We start from the raw sequence: 23,475 nt of genomic DNA on the forward strand, positions 1-23,475 counted from the left end.
TGTGTGTCCAGGCACACCTATTATCAAATGATTTATAAATAAAAGGCAGAAATATTTACAAAAACAAGATTCTTTGGGTTCAGTGTAAAAATCAGCTATCTTTTCTATTTCCCCACTAGGCCTTAAGAAAGCTATGGAATAACAATTTTCAGTGTGTTTACCACCAAAGTCTGATGTGATCAATATTTATGAATCTATCAAGTCTTTCATATTGTATGGATTTATAGTTATCACTGGTCTCAGGATACTTCATATTACTGCAGAATTCATTTCTAATTTCAAAGTCTGCCATAGAGTCATATCCTCTTGATTATCACTGAGCTAGCTTCCTACTTGAAGCACATGCTGAATGAAGGACAAGGTGAATGACAAGCCTCTATTTGCTGAGAAACCTCTGCCAACATTAAACTGGAATGAGCAAGTCATTAAATGGATACTGTAAACCCTGCTACAAACCTCTCCACCAGCAGGCATTATGAAATAGACCTTTTCCCTTCACCTTGTCTACTGAGCTAAAAATCTAAACTTCAAATGGTTACTGTCCCTGAAACCTTTGGCTATTTATTATTTTCTTGGAGGATAGAAAATATGATAGAAGATAGCTATTGTATCCATCTCAAGAAACATCTCCTATTTGTCTTGAGACTAAATAAACCAACAGAACACTGCATAATAGCTAATATTTGTGTAGCAATTTGCAGCCTGCAAATCCCTCTGATATACATTTATTGCACTAAATCTTTGAGACAATTATCTACCATATTTTAAAGCTGAAGGAATGGAGATTTGGAAAGGTTAGGCAATATTACCTAAGATTCTGCTCACTATATTATATATTTCAATATATTTTAAATCGCTGTAGATAAACTAGAGAAGGATGTGGACATGAAATGTGTCCACATCTCAGAGACTAAGTGAATGTTACATGGTAAAAGATCAAATGATTGATGCCAAACTTGGGCTATCATTGAACCCCTCAGGGAAAGTGCTAGTTTGAGTGTCAACATTTCTCTAAGGGAAAGATGACTTTGCAGCAGAAAATAAAACAGCAAAGACTATCTTCCTCTTACTTTTATCTTTACCTTAGCAAGCAAAATGCTTCTTTAGCAGACTGAATTCATAGCCATATACATTGACATTAATAACCTTCCTGAAAAAATTGCTTCTGTATCCTAACAGGTACAGTTAATTACTAAGGTTTATAAGGGAAAATATCTGTGGAAAGCTTATGAGCTATAATCATTGCTGGAAATAAGTTTCAAAAATATTAAGCTGCACTTTTATTCATTTATACTCAATGATGGAACTCTAAAGAGAATGTTTGTAGTTTTAATGAGCATCACAGATTTTGTGAGAGAAGCTATCTAATGACTCATTTTTAGTTTGGTCCACCAATATATTAGTCTAGTACATGGAATTGGATCTTCTAAATTATTTACAGAACTCTAGGAATAATTTGATCCCACATAGACAACTACTGAGCATTTAAATCATAGTTACTCTTCTCATATCAAGAGATAAAAATTCAACTTAATTGACCACCAGTGACTAATATCAGACTAAAAAGTACATCATTTGAGAGTTAGTTATAATCTCTCTGACACAGTTGCTTATGTGCTATTACACTGACAAATTAAATTCTAAAAGATCTTAAAAGTGTTATGACTAATTGTATAAGTTTTCATTGCTTCACACAATCCCACTGAAGTTATTACATAAGAGTTCATACATAGTAAGAAACACTTTAACAAGCAGTAGTTAATATACAACTATATGAGTATGTGCCCACATATTCCTCTGGATATTTGGGATTTCAAGGTTTTCATCTGGTTCCATCACTTCATGGCAACTATTTGGGGAAAATGTGGAAGCAGTGAAAGATTTTATTTTCTTGGGCTCCAAAATCACTACAGATGGTGACTGCAGCCACAAAATTAAAAGACACTTGCTCCTTAGGAAAAAAGCTCTGACAAACATAGGCAGCATATTAAAAAGCAGAGACATCACTATGCCAACAAAGGTCCATAGAGTTAAAGCTACGGTTTTTCCAGTAGTCACGTATGTATGTGAAAACTGGACCATAGAGAAAGCTGGGTGTTGAAGAATTGATGCTTTTGAATTGTGGTGCTAGAGAAGACTCTTGAGAGTCCTTGGACAGCAAGGAGATCAAACCAGTCAATTTAAAGGAAATCAATCCTGAACATTCATTGGAAGGACTGATACTGAAGCTAAAGCTCCGATACTCTGGCCACCTGATGGGAAATTCCAACACATTGGAAAAGATCCTGATGCTGGGAAAGACTGAAGGCAGGAAAAGCAGGCGACAGAGAATGAGATAGATGGACGGCATCATTGACTCAATGGACATGAGTTTGATCAAACTCTGGGAGATAGTGAAGGACCAGGAAGCCTGGCATGCTGCAGTCTATGGTGTCAGAAAGAGTTGGACTTGCCTGAACAATAACAAAGTCTTCTTCTCATGTTGATAGTGAAAAGTCACAAAAATAGATCCAAACTAAACTCCAGCAGGACTCTGTGGGGCTCCTGGGCATGGAGGCCTTTCTACGTCTCCCATTTCTTGTAGGGAACAGAGTCCAGCCTGTGTGATACTCCCTGAGTTCCAAAGGGCAGATTTGAACAGGTGCTGGTCAGCAAAGGGAGGGAAAGCAGGGCCGAGAGAGGAACAGCCCAGAAACAATGGCACAGCCTTGGGGCAGGATCATGCTTCTGCCTCAGGGGATTCATGTAACAACGTCTTTAAGCTCTGTATGGAAGAAAAACCCAACAAATGGAAGATGTGAGCATTGCTTTGGCCATTTGATGCGAAGAACTGACTCTTTTGAAAAGACCCTGATGCTGGGAAAGATTGAGGGCAGGAGGGGAAGGGGATGACAGAGGATGAGATGCTTGGATGGCATCACCGACTCAATGGACATGGGTTTGAGTAAACTCTGGGACTTGGTGATGGACAGGGAGGCCTGGCGTGCTGCGATTCGTGGGGTCACAAAGAGTCAGACACAACTGAGTGACTGAACTGAACTGAAAGCATTCCTCCTACAGAGAAGACAACCTGAAGCCTGATTAAAGGAACTGGAGAAGCTCATCAAAAGATTACTTGAAAACAGATCAAAATGCAGGCACTGCACACACCCTAATCTTATCAGCAACACTAGCCTTGAACTATTGCTATGAAACTCCTTACCAAATCTTCCCACCTAGCAGCATGGTTTTTGAGGAGCACAAAACCTGCTGTTTTCCCCCTCTGCCCAGCAAAGTCATAAAGCTCTTCTTTTCCACCTCACCCAGAACTCTGTCTCCAGGATTTGATTCAGCACAGGGGCACAGAGACCAAGCTTTCGGCATCAAAAGGACTTCTGATTTTATGCCTCGATGTTCATGACCAGACCTAACACTTTTGCTAAGATGTGATCTGCCTCCTTAATGCAGTGTTTAAAATTTGACATCATTTATAATCAGTAAGCTTTTCCAGGGGATGACAAGGAATTGAAAGTAGCTCACATTTTTTTTTTTCTAAATGCTTAACCAATATATTTCCCCAGCAACGGTAGAAAACTACCATGTTGCCAATCTTGGAGGAAAAACAAAAAAAACAGCATTAGAACATATTCAATATCAACAAATGTGTTTGGGATATGAGACAAATACAGGATACATATCTCATATACATTTCTTCTTTGGAAGGCATGAATTGGTACCTTGCCCAAGCTAAATCTACCTTTAGGAAATATTTAGAATAGCATTTATTCAGTTGTGAACATATTACCTTTTTGTGCCTAGTAGAATATAGAGAATACGTTATTACTCTCCATGGCAACTTTGTTATATATTCATTCATTTCTGTCATTAAATTTAAAATATTCCAGACTATATCTATCTTGATTACAGCTGTATTCCCACTTCTCTGACTCTCATCTTCTCTACCCAGCAGTTAAGTATCTCTAATTATTTTCATTGCAGACCATGGCCAGGAAACACAATGTTGTTGTTCAGGTGCTCAGTCATGTCTGACTCTTTGCGATTCCATGGGCTACAGCACACCAGGCTTCCTTGTCCTTCACTATCTCCCAGAGCTTGCTCAAACTCATGCCTATTGAGTTGGTGATGCCATCCAACCATCTCGTCCTCTGTTATCCCCTTCTCCTCCTGCTTTCAATCTTTCCCAGCATCAGGGTCTTTTCAAATGAGTCAGCTCTTCGCATCAGGTGGCCAAAGTACTGGAGCTTCAGCTTCAGCATCAGACCTTCTAATGAACATTGAGGATTGATTTCCTTTCAGATTCACTGGTTTGATCTCCTTGCAGTCCAAGGGACTCTGAAGAGTCTTCTCCAGTACCAACAGTTCAAAAGCGTCAATTCTTTGGCTCTCAGCCTTCTTTATAGTACAACTCTCACATCCATACATGACTACTGGACAAACCATAGCTTTGACCATAAGGACTTTTGTTGACAATGTAATGTCTCTGTTTTTAAAATGCTGTCTAGGTTTGTGACAGATTTTCTTCCAAGGAGCAAGAATCTTTTAATTTCATGGATGCAATCACTATCTGCAGTGATTTTGGACCCCAAGAAAATAAAGTCTGTCATTGTTTCCATTGTTTCCCCAACTATTTGCCATGAAGTGATGGGACTGGATGACACAATCTTCATTTTTTGAATGCTGAGTTTTAATCCAGCTTTTTCACTAGCTTAAAACTCAACATAATGCTACCTAGCAATTAGAACCAAGAACACTAACTCCAAGATAACTGATATTTTATATATATCTTATCTTTGTTCCTGCCTTCCTCTCTAAGCTCCCATACTGCCTCACCAGCACCAGAAAATAAGCTTACTTCTCTGTCCAGCAACCAAACAGTCTTAATTTAACTACTACTTACAATCCATCATTCTTAGGATTCCCTCATGGCTCAGCTGGTAAAGAATCCGTCTGCAGTGCAGGAGACTTGGGTTTGATCCCTGGTTGGGAAGATCCCCTGGTGAAGGGAAAGGTTACCCACTCTGGTATTCTGGCCTGGAGAATCCTGTGGACTACATAGTCCATGGGTCCCAAAGAGTTGGACAGGACTAAGTGACTTTCACTTTCTATCCATACTCCATTTCACTGGATGATGACTGAGGGGTAACTAACTCATCAGCACCTGCTATGTCAACCAGATCCTAAAATGTTGTGTACCTGTTTGCAAATCTGACTACTGAAGTATCTTATTCTTATGACACCTAACACATTGATTCTTGACACTTTTTGGCTGGGCTGTTCAGTGAGTAGTAGGTTTGAAGAGCTGCAGTCAATCTTCATTTGGAAACAGGACTTAACTAATGTCTCTCACCAGGTAATAAGTAAATAAAACTAAAACAACAAGAAACTAAAACCAAAATAACAGCAAGAAAACATTTCCTTAGCTCTTAGAAGAGATGGCTAGGCAATGCAAGTGATACAAATCAGCTGGAGTATTTTAACCTGAATTTACCACCAGTTACATAACACACCTAAGTATTTCTCATGCATATGGAAAGTCTTCTTAAGTGTGCAGATCTTTGTCTGAGGGTGCGCTCATGGTTGTGTTAGGTATATAGAGATGGTCAGCAGTCTGGAAATGTGTGTACAGCGTCATAGTGTCAGATATATAACATTCCTGATAGCACTTCCTCTAGTATAATGACTGTTTTTTTAAATGCTATTGATCTTCTTGATTTTTATCTAGAGGAAATCAGGCATATATTTCACATGTTACAGTGCACACATTTCAGTAGTTTTCCAAAACTTACTTTCTGGAGAGAAAAAACAAATTATTAACTCCATTTAATTTAGTAGGTGATGTTTCCTAAGTCACTAATTGTGAAAGAGGGAATAGCTAACCTCTGTACAAAAGACTAGGTTGAAACTTCATTAGGCTTATGTAAATATCCACCGACCATGGGCGCCCTCTTGAACAGGCCATTGTGTGCGCTTCAGTGAGAAGCAGATTGTTATGGTTGCCCAGAGAATCTCCAAGCCGCAAGCATGTGGACAGACCAAAGCCGAACAGCTGGTCAATGCAGGTCCACGATGTGCTTCAAAATATATGGTGACCGTTTATTGTTGGAACTTCAAGAGAGAGGGCTCTGTTCTTCCGCTATGGTCAGCTTCATTGTTGAGTTTATATTTATAGCTAGCCTCTCCACCATCTGTGCACGCGGCCAACACTGCATCTCTGAGGAATTGGGAGCATTATTTGAAGACCTGATTAAATAGCCAGGAAAAAGCAATCCATCATTTACAAGGAGGGAGTATAAGACAGTCACAGTGGTGTTCTGTCACGCTTTCAGATTTTGGTTTTCATTTTCTTTTACTTTCATTCTAATCCAATGCCAGATACAATAAACACCAACCCAGAATGTAGCATCCACTGACAACATTTTACCATCTAGAAGGGAGAAGAATGAACTATTGAGATTCTCTGGAGCTTGCCCTCCTTGGGAGGTAAATGACATTTCTGCCAAGGGGAGTCTTGTTCTTTTGTAGTCACATAGACCCAAATGAATCAGGACCTGAACAGAATGCAAGAGACCATTAACAAAGAGATACCTGTTGAAATGAGAGCTGACTGGTGTAAGTGAAGTTCAATGCCTAGAATTGGTTTACTGAACAAGCTGAACTATTGGAATAGGAAGGAAAAAGAGGAAATAGCTTTATTTTTTTCCCATCCTCCACTTTCAAACACACTCTATCAGATATATTTTCTATCCTAGATAGCAACTTGGGTCAACCCTCAAGTCCTGAAGGCACCTTAAAATATTTTAAAAGCTTTCTTTTCAGATATTAAAAACAGTAACAATAACAATAAAGGCGACACATACACAGGCAAAGAAGTAAGATCTAAATCAAGATATTAAACTAATATTCCATTTCAAGTTTCTTCCCTCCTCCTAGAGTGGGCCTGAGGCCACAAATGGGTAAGAGGCAATGGAACTGTCTTGTCATCTGTTTTTTATTCTATTGGGTCTGCCCAGCCCTCCGCCCCCACCCCCACCCCCACCCCCAGGACTTAGGGCTTCTCGAGGGTAGAGAGGATGGATTTCAAGTAAAGAGACAGAGGCTCTTTTCCTCAACCTGTGCTCTTTAGAATCCACAGTTGCAGAAGGCGTCCACGTGTGCATTTTGTGGGGACAGCTCTGTGGGTTCTTCTGAGGCCTTTCCACCCGAGGAACCTCCAGTCTAGATCCCCTCCTAAAGCAGGCACAGCGGGGTCTGGCTGGCCTTCTGCCCCAGCTCCCAGCTCCGCTCCGCGCCAGCTCCCAGCTCTGCTCCACCCAAGCATCTTCTGCGGCTGTAGCCTCGGAAGTCAGCACCTCGGGGGCAGGCTTCTGCAGGTGTCTTCAGCCCTGCTTTTTCTTCACAAGTGCAACTCACAGCCTTGCTCTTCCCCAAGGTGGAAACAGAGCTCACCACAACTGACTTCCCTTTTCTCCTGCTGGGTTGTGGGTGAAGGAAAGCTACGCAGCTCAAGATGGCCTAGAGTGAAAACTCCCCTCTGGGTCTTTCCCAGCATTCTACAGAGAATAAAGAATTCTGCCCCAAAGAAAGGAATGGACATGAAGATTGACGATATTCAGCTCCCAGCTGGTCCCAGTCTCCGCCAAGTCTCAGGAATTCCTTGCCCAAGTTGTTAGAAGCTAACTAATCAAAATAATCTTGAGGAAAAATGGACCCCCTCAACACAATGTATTTCCGCGTATATGTTTTCTATATATACCTACTCTCTTCTGGACTTAGCGCCGCAGCTCGCTGGTCTGACTGCTGCCCCTTCTTGCCTCATTAAAGGTGATCTGATCCCGTAGAGTATCGGTCTCATTCTTTCTCCGAACCTCGCCTTCTCTAGTCCCTGACCTTACAGTGGGCACCTCCTGACAACTTCAGTCAGGAGAAGATGCCTGTTTTCCAGTTGTGCAAGCAGTTCAGTAAAACACACACACACACACAAATCACAAACACACTCTGTTCAAGTTGTTTTCCTAGTGTCTCCATAACTTGACTTGTAGGGGAAAGAAAATGCGATGACAACGTCTGTGGGCTTAGTCACTCAGTCATGTCCAACTCTTTGCGACCCAATGGACTGCAGCTTGCCAGGTTCCTCCATCCATGAGGATTCTCCAGGCAAGAATACGGGAGTGGGTTGCCATGCCCTCCTCCAGGGGATCTTCCCAACCCTAGGGATGGAACCCAGGTCTCCTGCATTGCAGGTGGATTCTTTACCATTTGAGCCACCAGGGAAGCCCTGACAATGTTTAATTCTACAAATTTCAACACATCAAAGAATGTTCCACACTGAATGGCACTTAAGGGGATGATGACCAGACGTGGCCAGTGCCAACAAGTCCTAGGAGAGTGTACCTCATATGTCTCTTTAGAAATACGAGACTGCTTATCTCGCATTTTCCTCAGCTTTCTGGCCTTAGATGAAAATCAAAGTTAACCAGAATTCTCTTGTTCTGTGGATTGTGCAGCAACTGGTATAGTGTAAATGTCGCCATATTGTTGTTGCTAATGAGATAGCACAGAGCTTGTAAACCAGGCTTGATTTTTAGAGGTTCTACCTTATCCATTAACATTTCAGCAGAAGAGAACGCAGTTACTCACAGCAATGAAGTCACATTCACACACAGGGTACATTCAATAAAGGCAAAATGAGCAGTCCATCAGAGAAACCAGTGATCTTGAACAAGACTTAATTGTCCCTTTAAATTACTAGGTAGTTCCTTTCATTCTTTTACTCATCTGAGACTGTGGTTCTACGGCTGCTTTATTTTGTTTTAATCAAGAAAACAGAGAAAGTCATTGTTGTGAACATTAATGATGACAGTCTGAGAGTCTTGATAATTGGTTAGATGCACCAAATATCAGGCCTTGATAGTTACAAAGATAGAAGCCAAAGAAAGACAAGTCTCATGTATTCCTGTAGCTGTCCAGAAATTACTGCTTTCTAATAAACTCACTGCAGGCAAAGAGCAGGCCAAGATTGAGCTAAGAAGAAGGAAACCAGTCCAAAAAGTTACATAATCAATAGATGGTATGAAAACTTTTCATAAGAAGGTATTAATATTTTAAAGTATTTGCATCTACAAAATAAAATTGTTCAAGCCCTCACCAAAAAAAAAAAAGGGGGGGGAAAGAGAGAGGGAATGCTTTTGACCTTCTGTAGTATAACCACATTTCAGAGCAGCTGATCAGTTAGTTTTTTGTGTCTTTGCTTTTGTTGGTTTGCTTTTTCCCTGGTAGAAATTGTATCCATGATATGATGACATGTTAATTGCTCAGTCATGTCCAACTCTTTGAAACCCCATGGACTAGGGTTCACCACACTCCACTGTCCATAGGATGTTCCAGGTAAGAATACTGGAGTGGGTTGCCATTTCCATTTGCAGGAGATCTTCCGACCCAGGGATCGAACCTGGGTCTTCTGCATAGGAAGCAGACTATTTACTGTGTGAGCCACCACGGTCAGCTCAGAAATTGTACCATTACAGGTATATTTCCTGACACGTCTATTATAGATTTATGCTAGTTTTGAACAAACCGCCATATTAAACCTCTAAAAGATTACAGAACAAAAAAATAAAAAACAATAAGTTATAGAAAAAAGGACAACTTAGCAAAATCTGTTTTTTTTTTTCTTTTAAAAAAAAATGTCTTACTTCCAACTGATTACTTCTCCTATTTTTCTTCCAAGTTCCACTGATTTAAGACTATAAATAAGCATGTGTGTATACACATATATGACTCACGGCCCGTGGAGGGCAACATGAAGGATCGTGGGCTCCTGCAAACAACAGTTTTATGAGTGTGGCAAAGGAAGATGGCAGAGTAGAAGGACTTGCAATCCTCTTCTCCTGTGAGAATGCTGAAATTACAATTCACTGCTCAACAACTGTTGACAGGAAGAACGTTCAGTTCAGTTCAGTTCCTTAGTCATGTCCAATTCTTTGAGACCCCATGGATTGCAGCATGCTAGGCTTCCCTGTCCATCACCAACTCCCAGACTTTACTCAAACTCATGTCCATTGAGTCGGTGATGCCATCCAATCATCTCATCTTCTGTGGTCCCCTTCTCCTCCCGCCTTCAATATTTCCCAGCATCAGGGTCTTTTCAAATGAGTCAGTTCTTCCCATTAGGTGGCCAAAGTATTGGGGTTTCAGCTTCAACATCAGTCCTTCCAATGAACACCCAGGACTGATCTCCTTTGGGATGGACTGGTTGGATCTCCTTGCAGTCCAAGGGACTCTCAAGTGTCTTCTCCAACACCACAGTTCAAAAGCATAAATTCTTCAGCACTCAGCTTTCTTTATAGCCCAACTCTCACATCCATACATGACTACTGGAAAAGCCATAGCTTTGACTAGATATATCTTTGTTGGCAAAGTAATGTCTCTGCTTTTTAATATGCTATCTAGGTTGGTCATAACTTTTCTTCCAAGGAGCAAGCATCTTTTAATTTCATGGCTGCAGTCACCATCTGCAGTGTTTTTGGAACTCAAAAATAAATAAATAAATAAAGTCTCTCACTGTTTCCATTGTTTCTCCATCTATTTGCCATGAAGTGATGGGACCAGATGCCATGATCTTAGTTTTATGAATATTGAGTTTCAAGCCACCTTTTTCACTTCTTCTTTCACTTTCATGAAGAGGCTCTTTAGTTCTTCATCACTTTCTGCCATAAGTATGGTGTAATATGCATATCTGAGGTTATTGAGACTTCTCCCAGCAGTCTAATTCTGGTTTGTGCTTCATCCAATCCAACATTTCTCATGATGTACTCTGCATAGAAGTTAAATAAACGGGGTGACAATATACAGCCTTGACTTACTCCTTTCCCAATTTAGAACCAGTCTGTTTTTCCATGTCCAGTTCTAACTGTTGCTTCCTGACCTACATACATTTTTCTCAGGAGGCAGGTTTGGTGGTCAGATATTCCCATCTCTTTAAGAAATTTCCACAGTTTCTTGTGAGCCACACAGTCAAAGACTTTGACACAGTCAATAAAGCAGAAGTAGATGTTTTTTTGGAACTCTCTTGCTTTTTCAGTGATCCAATGGATGTTAGCAATTTGATCTCTGGTTCTTCTGCCTTTTCTAAATCCTGCTTGAACATCTGGAAGTTCATTATCACGGACTATTGAAGCCTAGCTTGGAGAATTTTGAGCATTACTTTGCTAGTGTGTGAGGTAGCAATGTGCAATTGTGAGGTAGTTTGAGCATTCTTTTGCATTGCCTTTCTTTGTGACTGGAATGAAAACTGACCTTTTCCAGTCCTGTGGCCATTGCTGAGTTTTCCCACTTTGCTGGCATAGGAGAATGTTGGATCCCACCAAAAAAAGGTACCCCACATCTAAGGGCAAATCAGAAACCCCATGAAGATGGCAGGAGTGGTGAAATCATGTTTAGAATCTAACTCCATACCTGCTCTAGATACTCGGTGGTCTCAAACAAACCTTGTGTACACGAGGACCCGGAGACCCCGCAGAGACTGAGCCAGAACTGTGTTTGGGGGTCTCCTGTGGTGGTACAGGTCAGCAGTGGCCTGCCTCAGGGGCAAGGGCTCCGGGTGCAGCAGACCTGGGTGTGGCATAAGCCCTCTTAGAGGAGATCGCCATTAACCCACCATAGAACTTCCAGAACTTACACAGGACTGGGGAAACAGACTCTTGGAGGGCACAAACAGAACCTTGTGGGCATCAGGACCCAGTAGAAAGGGCCAGTGACCCCAAAGGAGGCTGACCTAGACTTGCCTGTGAGTGTCCAGGCAGAGGCATGAGCCGGTGGTGGCCTCCCGCAGGGTTGGGGGCACTGAGTGTATCAGTACACCCATGGACTTCTTGAAGGAGGTCGCCATTATCTTCATTACCTCCACCATAGTTTGGTCTCAGGTCAAACAACAGGGAGGGAACACAGCAACAACAATAAACACAAATCAATAGAAAACTGGATTAAAGATTTACTGAGCATGGCCCCGCCCATCAGAACAAGACCAGTTTCCTCCACAGTCAGTCTCTCCCATCAGGAAGCTTCCATAAGCCTCTTATCCTTCTCCGTCAGAGGGCAGACAGAATGAAAAGCACAATCAAAGAAAACTAATCAAACTGATCACATGGACCACAGCCTTGTCTAACGCAATGAAACTGTGAGCCATGCTGTGTAGGGCCACCCAAGATGGACAGTTTATATTGGAGAATTCTGATAAAATGTGGTCCACTGGAGAAGGGAATGGCAAACCACTTCAGTATTCTTGCCTTGAGAACCCCATGAACAGTATGAAAAGGCAAAAAGATAAGACATTGAAAGATGAATTCCCCCCGTTGGTAGGTGCCCAATACGCTACTGGAGATCAGTGGAGAAATAACTCCAGAAAGAATGAAGACGCAAAGACAAAAGCAAAAACACCACCCAATTGTGGATGTAACTGGTGATGGAAGTAAAGTCTGATGCTGTAAAGAACCATATTGCATAGGAACCTGGAATTTAGGTCCATGAATCAATACAATTTGGAAGTGGTCAAACAGGAGATTGGAAAAGGCAATGGCATCCCACTCCAGTACTCTTGCCTGGAAAACCCCAGGGATGGAGAAGCCTGGTAGGCTGCAGTCTATGGGGTCGCACAGAGTCAGACACAACTGAACTAACTTAGCAGCAGCAACAGCAAACAGGAGATGGCAAGAGTGAACACTGATATTTTAGAAATCAGTGAACTAAAATAGACTGGAATGGGTGAATTTAACTCTGATGACCATTATATCTACTGCTGTGGGCAAGAATCCCTTAGAAGAAATGGAGAAGCCATCATAGTCAACAAAAGACTCCAAAATTCAGTACTTGGATGCAATCTCAAAAATAACAGAATGATCTCAGTTCCTCTCCAAGGCAAACCATTCAATATCACGGTAATCCAAGTCTATGCCTCTACCAGTAATGCTGAAGAAGCTGAAGTTGAACAGTTCTATGAAGAACTACAAGACCTTCTAGAACTAACACCCAAAACAGATGTCCTTTTCATTATAGGGGACTGGAATGCAAAAGTGGCAAGTCAGGAAATACCTGGAGTAACAGGTAAATTTGGCCTTGGAGTTCAGAATGAAGCAGGGCAAAGGCTAATAGTTTTGCCAAGAGAATGCACTGGTCATAGCAAACACCCTCTTCCAACAACACAAGAGAAGACTCAACACATGGACATCACCAGATGGTCAATACCAAAATCAGATTGATTATATTCTTTGCAGCCAAAGATGGAGAAGCTCTATACAGTCAGCAAAAACAAGGCCAGGAGCTGACTCAGATCATGAACTCCTTATTGCCAAATTCAGAATTAAACTGAAGAAAGTACAGAAAACCACTAGACCATTCAGGTAAGACCTAAATCAAATCCCTTACCATTAAACAGTGGAAGTGACAAATAGATTAAAGGGTTAGATCTGATAGACAGAGTGCCTGAAAAACTATGGATGGAAGTTCATGACATTGTACAGGAAGCAGTAATCAAGACCCTCCCCAAGAAAAAGAAATGCAAAAAGGCAAAATGGTTGTCTGAGGAGGCCTTACAAATAGCTGAGAATAGAAGAGAAGCTAAAGGCAAAGTAGAAAAGGAAAGATATAAGCATCTGAATGTAGAGCTCCAAAGAATAGCAAGGAGAGACAGAAAGCCTTCCTCAGTGATCAGTGCAAAGAACTAGAGGAAAATAATAGAATGGGAAAGACTAGAGATCTCTTCAAGAAAGTTAGAGATACCAAATGAACATTTCATGCAAAGATGAGCACAATAAACAACAGAAATGGGATGGACCTAACAGAAGCAGAAGATATTAAGAAGAGGTGGCAAGAACACACAGAGGAACTGTACAAAAAAGATCTTCACGACCCAGATAATCACGACGGTGTGATCACTCACCTAGCGCCAGACATAGGGATGCAAAGTCAAGTGGGCCTTAGGAAGCATCAGTACAAACAAAGCTAGTGGACATGATGGAATTCCAGTTGAGCTATTTCAAATCCTAAATGATGATGCTGTGAAAGTGTTGCACTCAATATACCAGCAAATTTGGAAAACTCAGCAGTTTTCAGCAGTGGCCACAGGACTGGAAAAGGTTTTTAAAGGATTATAAAGATAGCTGTTGGCAAAGAACTGATGCCTTTCAACTGTGGTGTTAGAGAACACTCTTGAGAGTCTCTTAGACAGCAAGGAGATCAAACCAGTCCATCCTAAATCAGTCCTGAATATTCACTGGAAGGACTGATGTTGAAGCTGAAATTCCAATACTTTGGCACCTGATGTGAAGAACTGACTCATTTGAAAAGACCCTGATGCTTGGAAAGATTGAAGGCAGGAGGAGAGGGGATGGCAGAGGATGAGATAGTTGGATGGCATCACCGACTCAATAGAAATGAGTTTGAGTAAATTCCAGGAGTTGATGATGGACAGGGAAGCCTGGCGTGCTGTAGTCCATGGTGTCGCAGAGTTCGACATGAGTAACCAACTGAACTGAACTAATACATATATATGTTTATCTTTTATATGTCTATATGCTATATATATGTTCCATATATAGATTTTATATTTATATGAAACACTGAAAGAATGGCAAGCCACAAAATAGAGGAAAAGGAAGTGATTTAGTGGTTGTTGTCTTGATAGCCAGAGGTATCTACTGTTCCTAATAATCATATCTCACTGGATCGATTTATATATATATCAATAGATAGAGATATAATTTTCTAACACAAATATATCATCAGTATGCAAATACACACCTTGATTAACTAAATAACTCTAATTTCCAACTGACTTTGGGAACAAGGAAAACAATATGGATTTTTACAGATAAACCACACAGAACAGTAACTACAAAATCCAGAGCAAAGTTCATCTCATCTTACCAGGCTTAGGGACAATGAGCTGTGCACTGGTCTGGGTGTTTCCGGCTTCATTTTCAGCCACGCACTGATAAAAGCCCTCATCCGACTTCACCACCCCAAGGATCCGCAGGTTGCTTCCTCCCTAGTGTGAATAAAATGCAGGTAAAATATTTGAAAACGCAAAAAAAACTTTAAGTGACAAGATGAACACAACCGAACTTTAATCCAACTTCCCAGAAAAGCCAGAACGGAGGCCAAGAGGATTCTCAGCCTGACAGATCTGGCCTAAGTCACCTGGAAAATGTCACAGAGCCCCAAGACTTTGCTGAATCCATGTGTAGCAATTTCACCCGGTTCTGTGCTGAAAAATATACTCTCAAGGATGTATATCATCCTCCAATTCTAAATGAGCAGTAATCAGAACATTCCTTTATTAGGTATGGAAGAGAGGTTAGAATCAAAGAAATCTCATTCTTTTTCCCTTATACTGAAGGAAATAGGTTCAGAGCTGCTGAAGAGAAACAAAAAGCAAAAGGAAACAAAAACACTGATTTTTGCAGCTTCTAAAGGACAAGAAACCTAGGTTGGACATTTTCTAGAAGTGTTTTTAACTGAGAAAAAAAAAAAAAACATGTCTGAAAATCTTTTTTAAATTGTGTGACCTTTTAGGGAATTGGAGGAGGTTCTGGGGGTATTTTATACCCGTGTCGTTCTTGTTATACGGCAAGATGTTTCACAAAATGTTTCACCTTCAGTAACCCATAAATTAAATAGAGCAACATTAACTCCTGTTTTATATAAATTGGGCCACCACAGTTTTCAAGGATGGATGATAAAATGATCTGAAATAGCATTTAATTACCCTAACTCAGTTTATCTTTGATAGTGTAAGAATTAGTTCAGTAAGTGAGACGTATTAAATCACTTCCCCTGAAGTCATTAAGAGATAAATATTACCTCATGGGGAATTCTTAATTGTTTTTAGTGTCTTGTAGTCAATTCTTGGCTAATGTAAAATTCTTAGATAAAGCTGACTAACTTCTAATTAACAATTCTCATATAAGTTACTATTTGGGCTAAATGTTACTCGTGTGACAGACAATGGCTCTCAGATATCTGGAGCTATTGGGGAAATATTTTTTAAGCACAATTTAGTGTGAAAAGGGCTCACAGTGCACATTTTCTTTTTACCTTAAGAAAAGAAACATTTAAATGGGTTGGGTATAATGGGTCGTGCTGGGGAAAAGATTATTCAAACTGTAGAAAAAAATAAATGTTGCATTTTATCATGTCCTTAAGGGCACTCAACAATTTCCTCTCTATGCAAGTGGCATACATTTCAGGCGTATACAACACACTTCATGTTGCCCCCTGGCAGGTCATTTTTAATTCACTGATAGAGAAAATAGCATAGCATGTAAAGGAACCAATGGATTGATGTGGCATTCAAAAGTTAAATTAATTTTCCTTTCTTACTCTATTCCTAACCAATTAAATGCAACTAAAAATGAAAAATAGTAAGTGATGATAAGCATAATAAAGATATTCTTTATAGATGTATTCCTTAAGAGCCCTTATAATATGACAAAATGCATGGATCAGGAGATGATGAAAGTCTCTGAGAGTCAACTGATGACGGAAGAGCGATCTGCCTGCAAGAGGCACTATGAAGCCATGGAGAGAGTTTGTGCCCGAATTCCGTGCGGCACTTTCACTAGGATTCCCTTCTGCTGCGAGACCTGGCTTAGAGGACCACTCTTCTTTATCAGGGTCATATCTGCATCTCCAACATAAGAGAAATGGACCAAAACCCTCCCTCTTTAGCTGCAAAGTTCCTTGACATTGAAAACGTGCTTTTCACATCTCTTATTCATACACCTGACTTCAGATGCTCTGATGCTGACCTCAACCAAAAGGAGAGTTTCCAAAGAGTATTTTCAAATGAGAAAAACTTTCTGCTGCCAGCAGCAAGCACAATAATAATAATGAGAGGCTTGGGTCATTCACTGTGTACCAGGACCTCAAACAGCTCTGTGAATATAATGCAATTATCCCTATTATCTCCATCCAGGACAGGAACAGAGTACACTAAACCATATAGGAACTACAAGAAGCATTGTTCTTGGCTTTAATTCAATGCTCTTAAATTACAAAGCATGTAATCTCTGGGTCTTGATATCTTCTCCACCACTGTCACCACCATTGTTTTGGCACCGGTATTACTGCCCTTTTGCACCGCTCATAAAGGACCAGCTGGTCCTATTTGGAAGTGGAGCAAAGGAGCAAAGAGTGGCTATCTTTATTATCGAAGTGAGGCTGCCATATTCATAAGTAGCACATTCTATTAAGGCTTTATTATCATGGGCAAAAGTCAAAGAACTAAGAGATTCTTGGCTTCATACAGTCTAGTACCAGGTTCAAAACTTTTTTCTCCCAAGAATCACCAGTGAAAATATTTAGAAATTATTGGTATTAAGCCTTCTATTTTTTTATTATTGGTTTAAAATCTTCTCTGTAAAACAAGGGGCCGGGTTGTTTGATTATTCTTATTTTTTTTAGCTCAAAAGTTCTAAGTCTAAAAAACTCATCTGTTTTATTAAAACAATTTTCTTCACATATCATAGAAATTCCCAATGGGAACCTTGTCCCCAGGAAAGAAAAGCAACTGAAAACAGAATAGATGACGACTGGGATCATAAAATGAATTTGAAAAAAAGATAATTACCACTATCTGAAAATAATCACTAGGAATGACCACATCTCCATTCTTCATCCAGTTCACAGTGGGCACAGGCTTCCCAGAGACTGTGCATTCAAACTCAATATCCATGCTTTCATAGGCATAGAGGTTGGAAGGGTGATTTAAAAACCATGGCGGAACTGTAAAGACAGAAAAAAAAAAAAAAGTGAGTGGGTGGGGAATGTGAACTTGCATGCTCTCTTTTCTCAGAGTTAGAGACAAATATTGAAAATGCTTGCAACTTTAATCCCCTAAACTGTTAGTTTACTTTATAGGAACTACTATAGGACATAATACACACTGCCCCCCACCCAGCCCAATGTAGTTAAACAGTTGAGTGAATGGTGGTGTCTTGCCAGCAAAAAATTAAAAAAAAAAAACTTGAAAAAAATACAATAAACATTCTGAATAACCAAGTATTTGTATCCAATTCATCTACATAAATGACACTGGGAATTCCATAAAGCTATGGAAGCTATGCTGATAAAGCAAATAAAGGGGAGATGATATGACTGAGAAAACCCAGAGTAATAAGACAAGAAAGCTTAGGGTCTGTAATTCTAGAGTTTCATTAGGATTTAGTTAATTTGATGGACTCTTTCCCGTCAGAACTGGCTGTGGTGATAGGGTACTAAAAATGACCATTATCTTTACTGTGGACACATTTCTATTGTCCTAGTAATTATCTACTCTAGTGCACTGCTATATGTATTACTATTTTCTCAGCAAGGTACATGATACACTAATTTAATTTAATGCCTAATTACCATAATACTAGTTATACTGTGATTGAAATGTGCAATTGAAAGGAAATTACAAATATAACACACCTTTGCTAGTGAATCTTGCAGACTTGGTCCCTCAAAACCCTTCCTAGGGTTTAAAGAAGTGATGTGATGGATATATTGGGAGATTGGGACTGACATATAAACACTACTATATATAAGTGTTTCTCTAGCTGTGCTTAGCAGCTTAGTCATGTCTGACTCTTGGCAACCCTTTGGATGGTAGCCTGCCAGGCTCCCCTGACCATGGGATTTCCCAGGCAAGAATACTGGAGCGACTGTCATTTCCCCTCCAGGAGATCTTCCTGACTCAGGGATTAAACCCACATCTCCTGCGTCTTCTGCATAGAAGGTGGATTCTTTACCCATTGAGCCATCAGAGAAGCCATCAGAACATAGAGAAGAAGCAAGCATATAAGAACTTAGCCATCTGTGGAATGTATATCACTGTAAATAAATCCACTTTCTATCAAAAAGTCAAAACAACAACAACAAAAAAGAACTTAGCAAATAGCACAGAAAACTCTATTCAATACTCTGTAATGATCTATATGGGAATAGAATCTAAAAAGTAGTGGATGTATGTGTATGTAAAACTGACTCACTGTGTTGTAACATGGCATTATAAATCAACTATATTCCAATAAAAAATAATTTTGAAAAGTTATATTCATCTTCTTCCACTGGGAACACGAAATGATGACAAATTTGGGAAGCAGCAGCCTTGATCTCCTTTTCACACTGAAAATAAATATGCATTTTTCATATTTATTTTTAAAGGCAGATTTCACTTTTGTCTTTGTTGTTGTTATGTGCAGTAGGTAAAATGCGATAATTTTTGCTTCTTTGAGTAACCACTATTCCTTGCTCTTTTCAACCACTATCAGCAAAACTTTCCCCTAAAGTTGAAGTGAATTTGCAATCTTTGATAGTCATTTTCTTCTAGAAAAATCAGAGAATCAATGGAAAGAACCCAGGACTCAAGTCCTAGTTTTTCTACTGATCGATCTTGGAAGTCAAATCTCCCACTGCCTCATCACTCTTTCCCTCCCATCCCCTGTATTATTTTCCTGTTTTTACCTAAATAGTTGGGCCTCTAGTACCAAAAAGCTTTTAAATTCTTTACTCTTTTACAGGGCATGCTGGTTTAGAAGGATGCATTAACATGCCAAAGATATGGAAAAAACTGTCTGAGAGATTTCCTATAGATAATGTGTCAACATTGTATCCAGGGCTAAATTTAATTATTTATAATTTATACAATAATATTAGACTTTATTCTTTCACCAACTTCAGTGAGAATGAAGCAACATCAGAAATATTTCTTGAGTCCCTTTGAGCAGATACATTTATTATCTCTTGGATTCTATTTCCAACTTTATCACAGATTTTGATCAAGTATTTATTTACCAGACAATAGCCAATAATTACTGAGGACTGTACAATTTATTAGTCTAAACACTTTGAATTTATTATTCACACCACAACTCTTTGAATCAAGCTCTATTATTCCCATTTTAGAAATGAAGAGACTATGATGTGTAAGCAACTTCTCCAAACCACACAACTTGTAGGTTCTAGAGCCAGAAAGGCCGATTCCAGTGCCTAAAGTATTTTGTAATAATTCTACCACTGGAAAATTATGATGGAAAATGATTTTGCCACCAAAAAGTTCTGACTTTTTGGAGATGAGGGTTTGATCCCTGAGTTGAGAAGATCCCCTGGAGAAGGAAAGGGCAACTCACTCCAGTGTTCTTGCGTGGGAAATCCAATGAACAGGGGAGCCTGGTGGGCAATAGTCCATGGGGTCACAAGACTGAGCATGCACTTACAAGCACATATAAATACATAAACATGTACATATACATGTGTGTGCATATATATGAGTGAGAGAGAGAGAAAGAGGTTGGCATTCTCCTCTGTCCCTGCTTTCCTCTTCTATGCTCATAATCCTTTCTATTCTTCTGCTACTCCTCTCTCTTTCTCTTTCCTGTGATGAACAGCCTAGGATCGATTCACCCCATTTCAGGTTTGCTTCCAAGAATTTAGGACCTAGGTATTCCTTTCACTGCTCTGAAATACTAGATTCTCGACACAAATATAAACTGGCACTAATGAGTGAATATGACTTGTGGATGGTTGTGGACATGTTTCTTTAGCATTTTTCTGATCATGAACCCCTGCCTGGCTCTACATTTCTCAGCTGATACAATTTTCATGTTTTCCTTCAGAGGGAACTCAAACATTCCCTCTTTCGTGAAAGTTTGCTTCTCATGAAGCCTGCAATAGATTTTCTTGCTTTTCACAGGGCCCTCTCTCTGTGCTCAATTTTTAAACCACTTATGACTGTTAGATGTCTTTCACCTACATCATTGCTTACTAAGCAGACTGTGAAGATGGCTCCTGAAAGCACATGATTTTTCTTTTAATTCCCTTTGAGTATTAACATAGTTCTCCTTCCTTTCCACTCTTGTGGAAAAAATAACTCACTACTTTAAACTATTTGGTGGGCAAAATTTCTTAATGACTAATGAAAATGAAGTGCCATGAATTTTCAAGTTTATGAAATCATTCCATTCACATGGTTTTAGTCCATTTCAGAGAAATGCTAAACATGCATGTACAATGCTACAGCAATTTCAGGCAAGATATTGATTTTATTATACTTTCCTTCTTTAGACAGAATAAAATTCATGACCAGAAATAAATTAGCCACATTTTCATCAGACCTTGGTTTCTCAGGATCTTCTTAAGTATGTAAAATACATATATAGAGAACTTTTGTAACTTAGGGGCTGAGGGAAGAAGAAATAGTGACTATAACAGAAAGATGGAAAAAACATAATTCGGTTCTCAAAGGCACTATCATATTTAGAAATGACTAACAGATGAAAGACCTTCCTATGATCATTAGAGATGTACAATTGCACCTTAAACCAAGCAAATGTTTTCTCTACATTATTTTTTTAAATGAGTTTCTATGCTAAGACTAACCATTTGAATTCTGTAAAATTTATTTGGTAATTTCAGCCCCAAACTAAGTTGTCACCAACAACCTAAATGGTATTAAGCATTTTTATATTATATAAAAGATGCCTCAGGCTTCTCTGGTGGCTCAGAAGTAAAAGAATCCGCCTGCCAGCGCAGGAGATGCAGGTTTGATCCTTGGGTTGGGAATACTCACCAGAGAAGGAAATGGCAACCCACTCAAGCATTCTTGCCTGGGAAACCCCACGAACTGAGCAGATTGGCAGGCTACAGTCCATGAGTTCGCAAAAGAGTTGGGCATGTCTTAGTGACTAAAACACCACCAAACAGACACCTTGCAAGTATTTCAGTAACATCCTATAGTACTCCCTAATCTCCTTCATTTTGGATTCTAGTCTTTTCACTTTTAGATAAGGTATTTAACTATTCTTTTCCAGTTATTTAGGTACAAAATAAATGTGGGTCAATTCTAAAATATTGCTCTAGGACACACAAGTAATATTTGCTCTATTACTCTGACACTGAGCAGATTCTCCTCATTAGAAAGACTTATAACAGCTCTTGAAAGTGCAATAATGAAACTTTAAAGGAATGCAAATTGTTTAAATAAACAATAGGCAGTGCACATCACTGCTGAATAATATACTAATGGCAAAAAAAAAGACTGGTGAGATTTTTATTAGGAAAACAATAGACATTACCATCATCTTTGAGGGGTAAGTGTTTACCCTGAGAACAGTGGAAAGCTAGCTGATTTTACCGGAGCAGAGCACCCCTCTCCACCACTCCAGACCGTTTGGAGTTAACATGTTGTAATAATGGACATCAATCCATTCAGTTCAGTTCAGTTGCTCAGACATGTCTGATTCTTTGTGACTCCATTTACTGTAACATGACAGGCTTTCCTGTTCAACACCAACTTCCAGAGCTTGCTCAAACTCATGTCCATCGAGTCGGTGATGCCATCCAACCATTTCACCCTCTGTCACCCCTTCTCCTCCTGCCTTCAGTCTTGCCCAGCATCAGGTTATTTTCCAAGGAGTCAGTTCTTCGCATCAGGTGGCCAAAGTATTGGAGTTTCAGCTTCAGCATCAGTCCTTCCAATGAACATGCAGGGATTGATCTCCTTTAGGATTGACTGGTTTGATCTCCTTGCAGGCCCAGGGACTCTCAAGAGTCTTCTCCAACACCACAGTTCAAAAGCATCAATCCATTAGTCTTCTCTTAAATGAAAATATCTGAACATCCCAATCACATTGAAAATCAAAAATACAATTGCTGCCAAATTGGGTTCACTCTATAAACCAAAATAAACAAGTTCTTTCAGGTGAAGTCTTACAAAGACATCAACACATAATTTCACCTGAATGGGGTCACAGAAAGTCAGACACAACTTAGCAACTAAGCAACAGCAAAGAAGGAGTCATAGTCTGAAATGTAGTCATGTCTCAGTGACTACAAAGGAAGCCATCTGGTGTTGAATGTAGGTTTACAGAGGACATATCACGGTGAGGGGGGATATTCTTCAACAATTCAGTCTTCCATGCTAAACACACTTCAATAAAGACCTAGTTTCATGGGACAATGTTTCAAATGAGCATTCCATTTATAAATTAGATGGAATTAGAGCTGCCATTATGACCCAGCAATCCCACTCCTGGGCATACACACCAAGGAAACCAGATCTGAAAGAGACACGTGCACCCCAATGTTCATCGCAGCACTGTTTATAATAGCCAGGACATGGAAGCAACCTAGATGCTCATCAGCAGACGAATGGATAAGGAAGCTGTGGTACATATACACCATGGAATATTACTCAGCCATTAAAAAGAATTCATCTGAATCAGTTCTAACGAGATGGATGAAACTGGAGCCCATTATACAGAGTGAAGTAAGCCAGAAAGATAAAGACCATTACAGTATACTAACACAAATATATGGAAATTAGAAAGATGGTAATGATAACCCTATATGCAAAACAGAAAAAGAGACACAGATGTACAGAACAGAATTTTGGACTCTGTGGGAGAAGGTGAGGGTGGGCTGTTTCAAGAGAACAGC

At 39.8% G+C, this 23,475-nt stretch overlaps 1 protein-coding gene across 5 annotated transcripts in view; it reads right to left on the reverse strand.

Moving 5' to 3' along the window:
* Window positions 1-23,475, reverse strand: part of DCC (DCC netrin 1 receptor) — a 1,226,177-nt gene that overhangs the window by 481,733 nt on the left and 720,969 nt on the right. For all 5 annotated transcript variants that reach the window (XM_070452514.1, XM_070452512.1, XM_070452511.1 and 2 more), the window contains 2 exons: window positions 17,624-17,778; window positions 14,920-15,040 (listed from right to left, as the gene is read on the reverse strand). In XM_070452514.1, coding sequence (XP_070308615.1) covers window positions 14,920-15,040; window positions 17,624-17,778 — 276 coding nt within the window. The remainder of the gene's footprint in view (window positions 1-14,919; window positions 15,041-17,623; window positions 17,779-23,475) is intronic.

The sequence above is a fragment of the Odocoileus virginianus genome, chromosome 22 (genome assembly GCF_023699985.2).
Source record: "Odocoileus virginianus isolate 20LAN1187 ecotype Illinois chromosome 22, Ovbor_1.2, whole genome shotgun sequence".
In the NCBI taxonomy this organism is placed as follows: domain Eukaryota; kingdom Metazoa; phylum Chordata; class Mammalia; order Artiodactyla; family Cervidae; genus Odocoileus; species Odocoileus virginianus.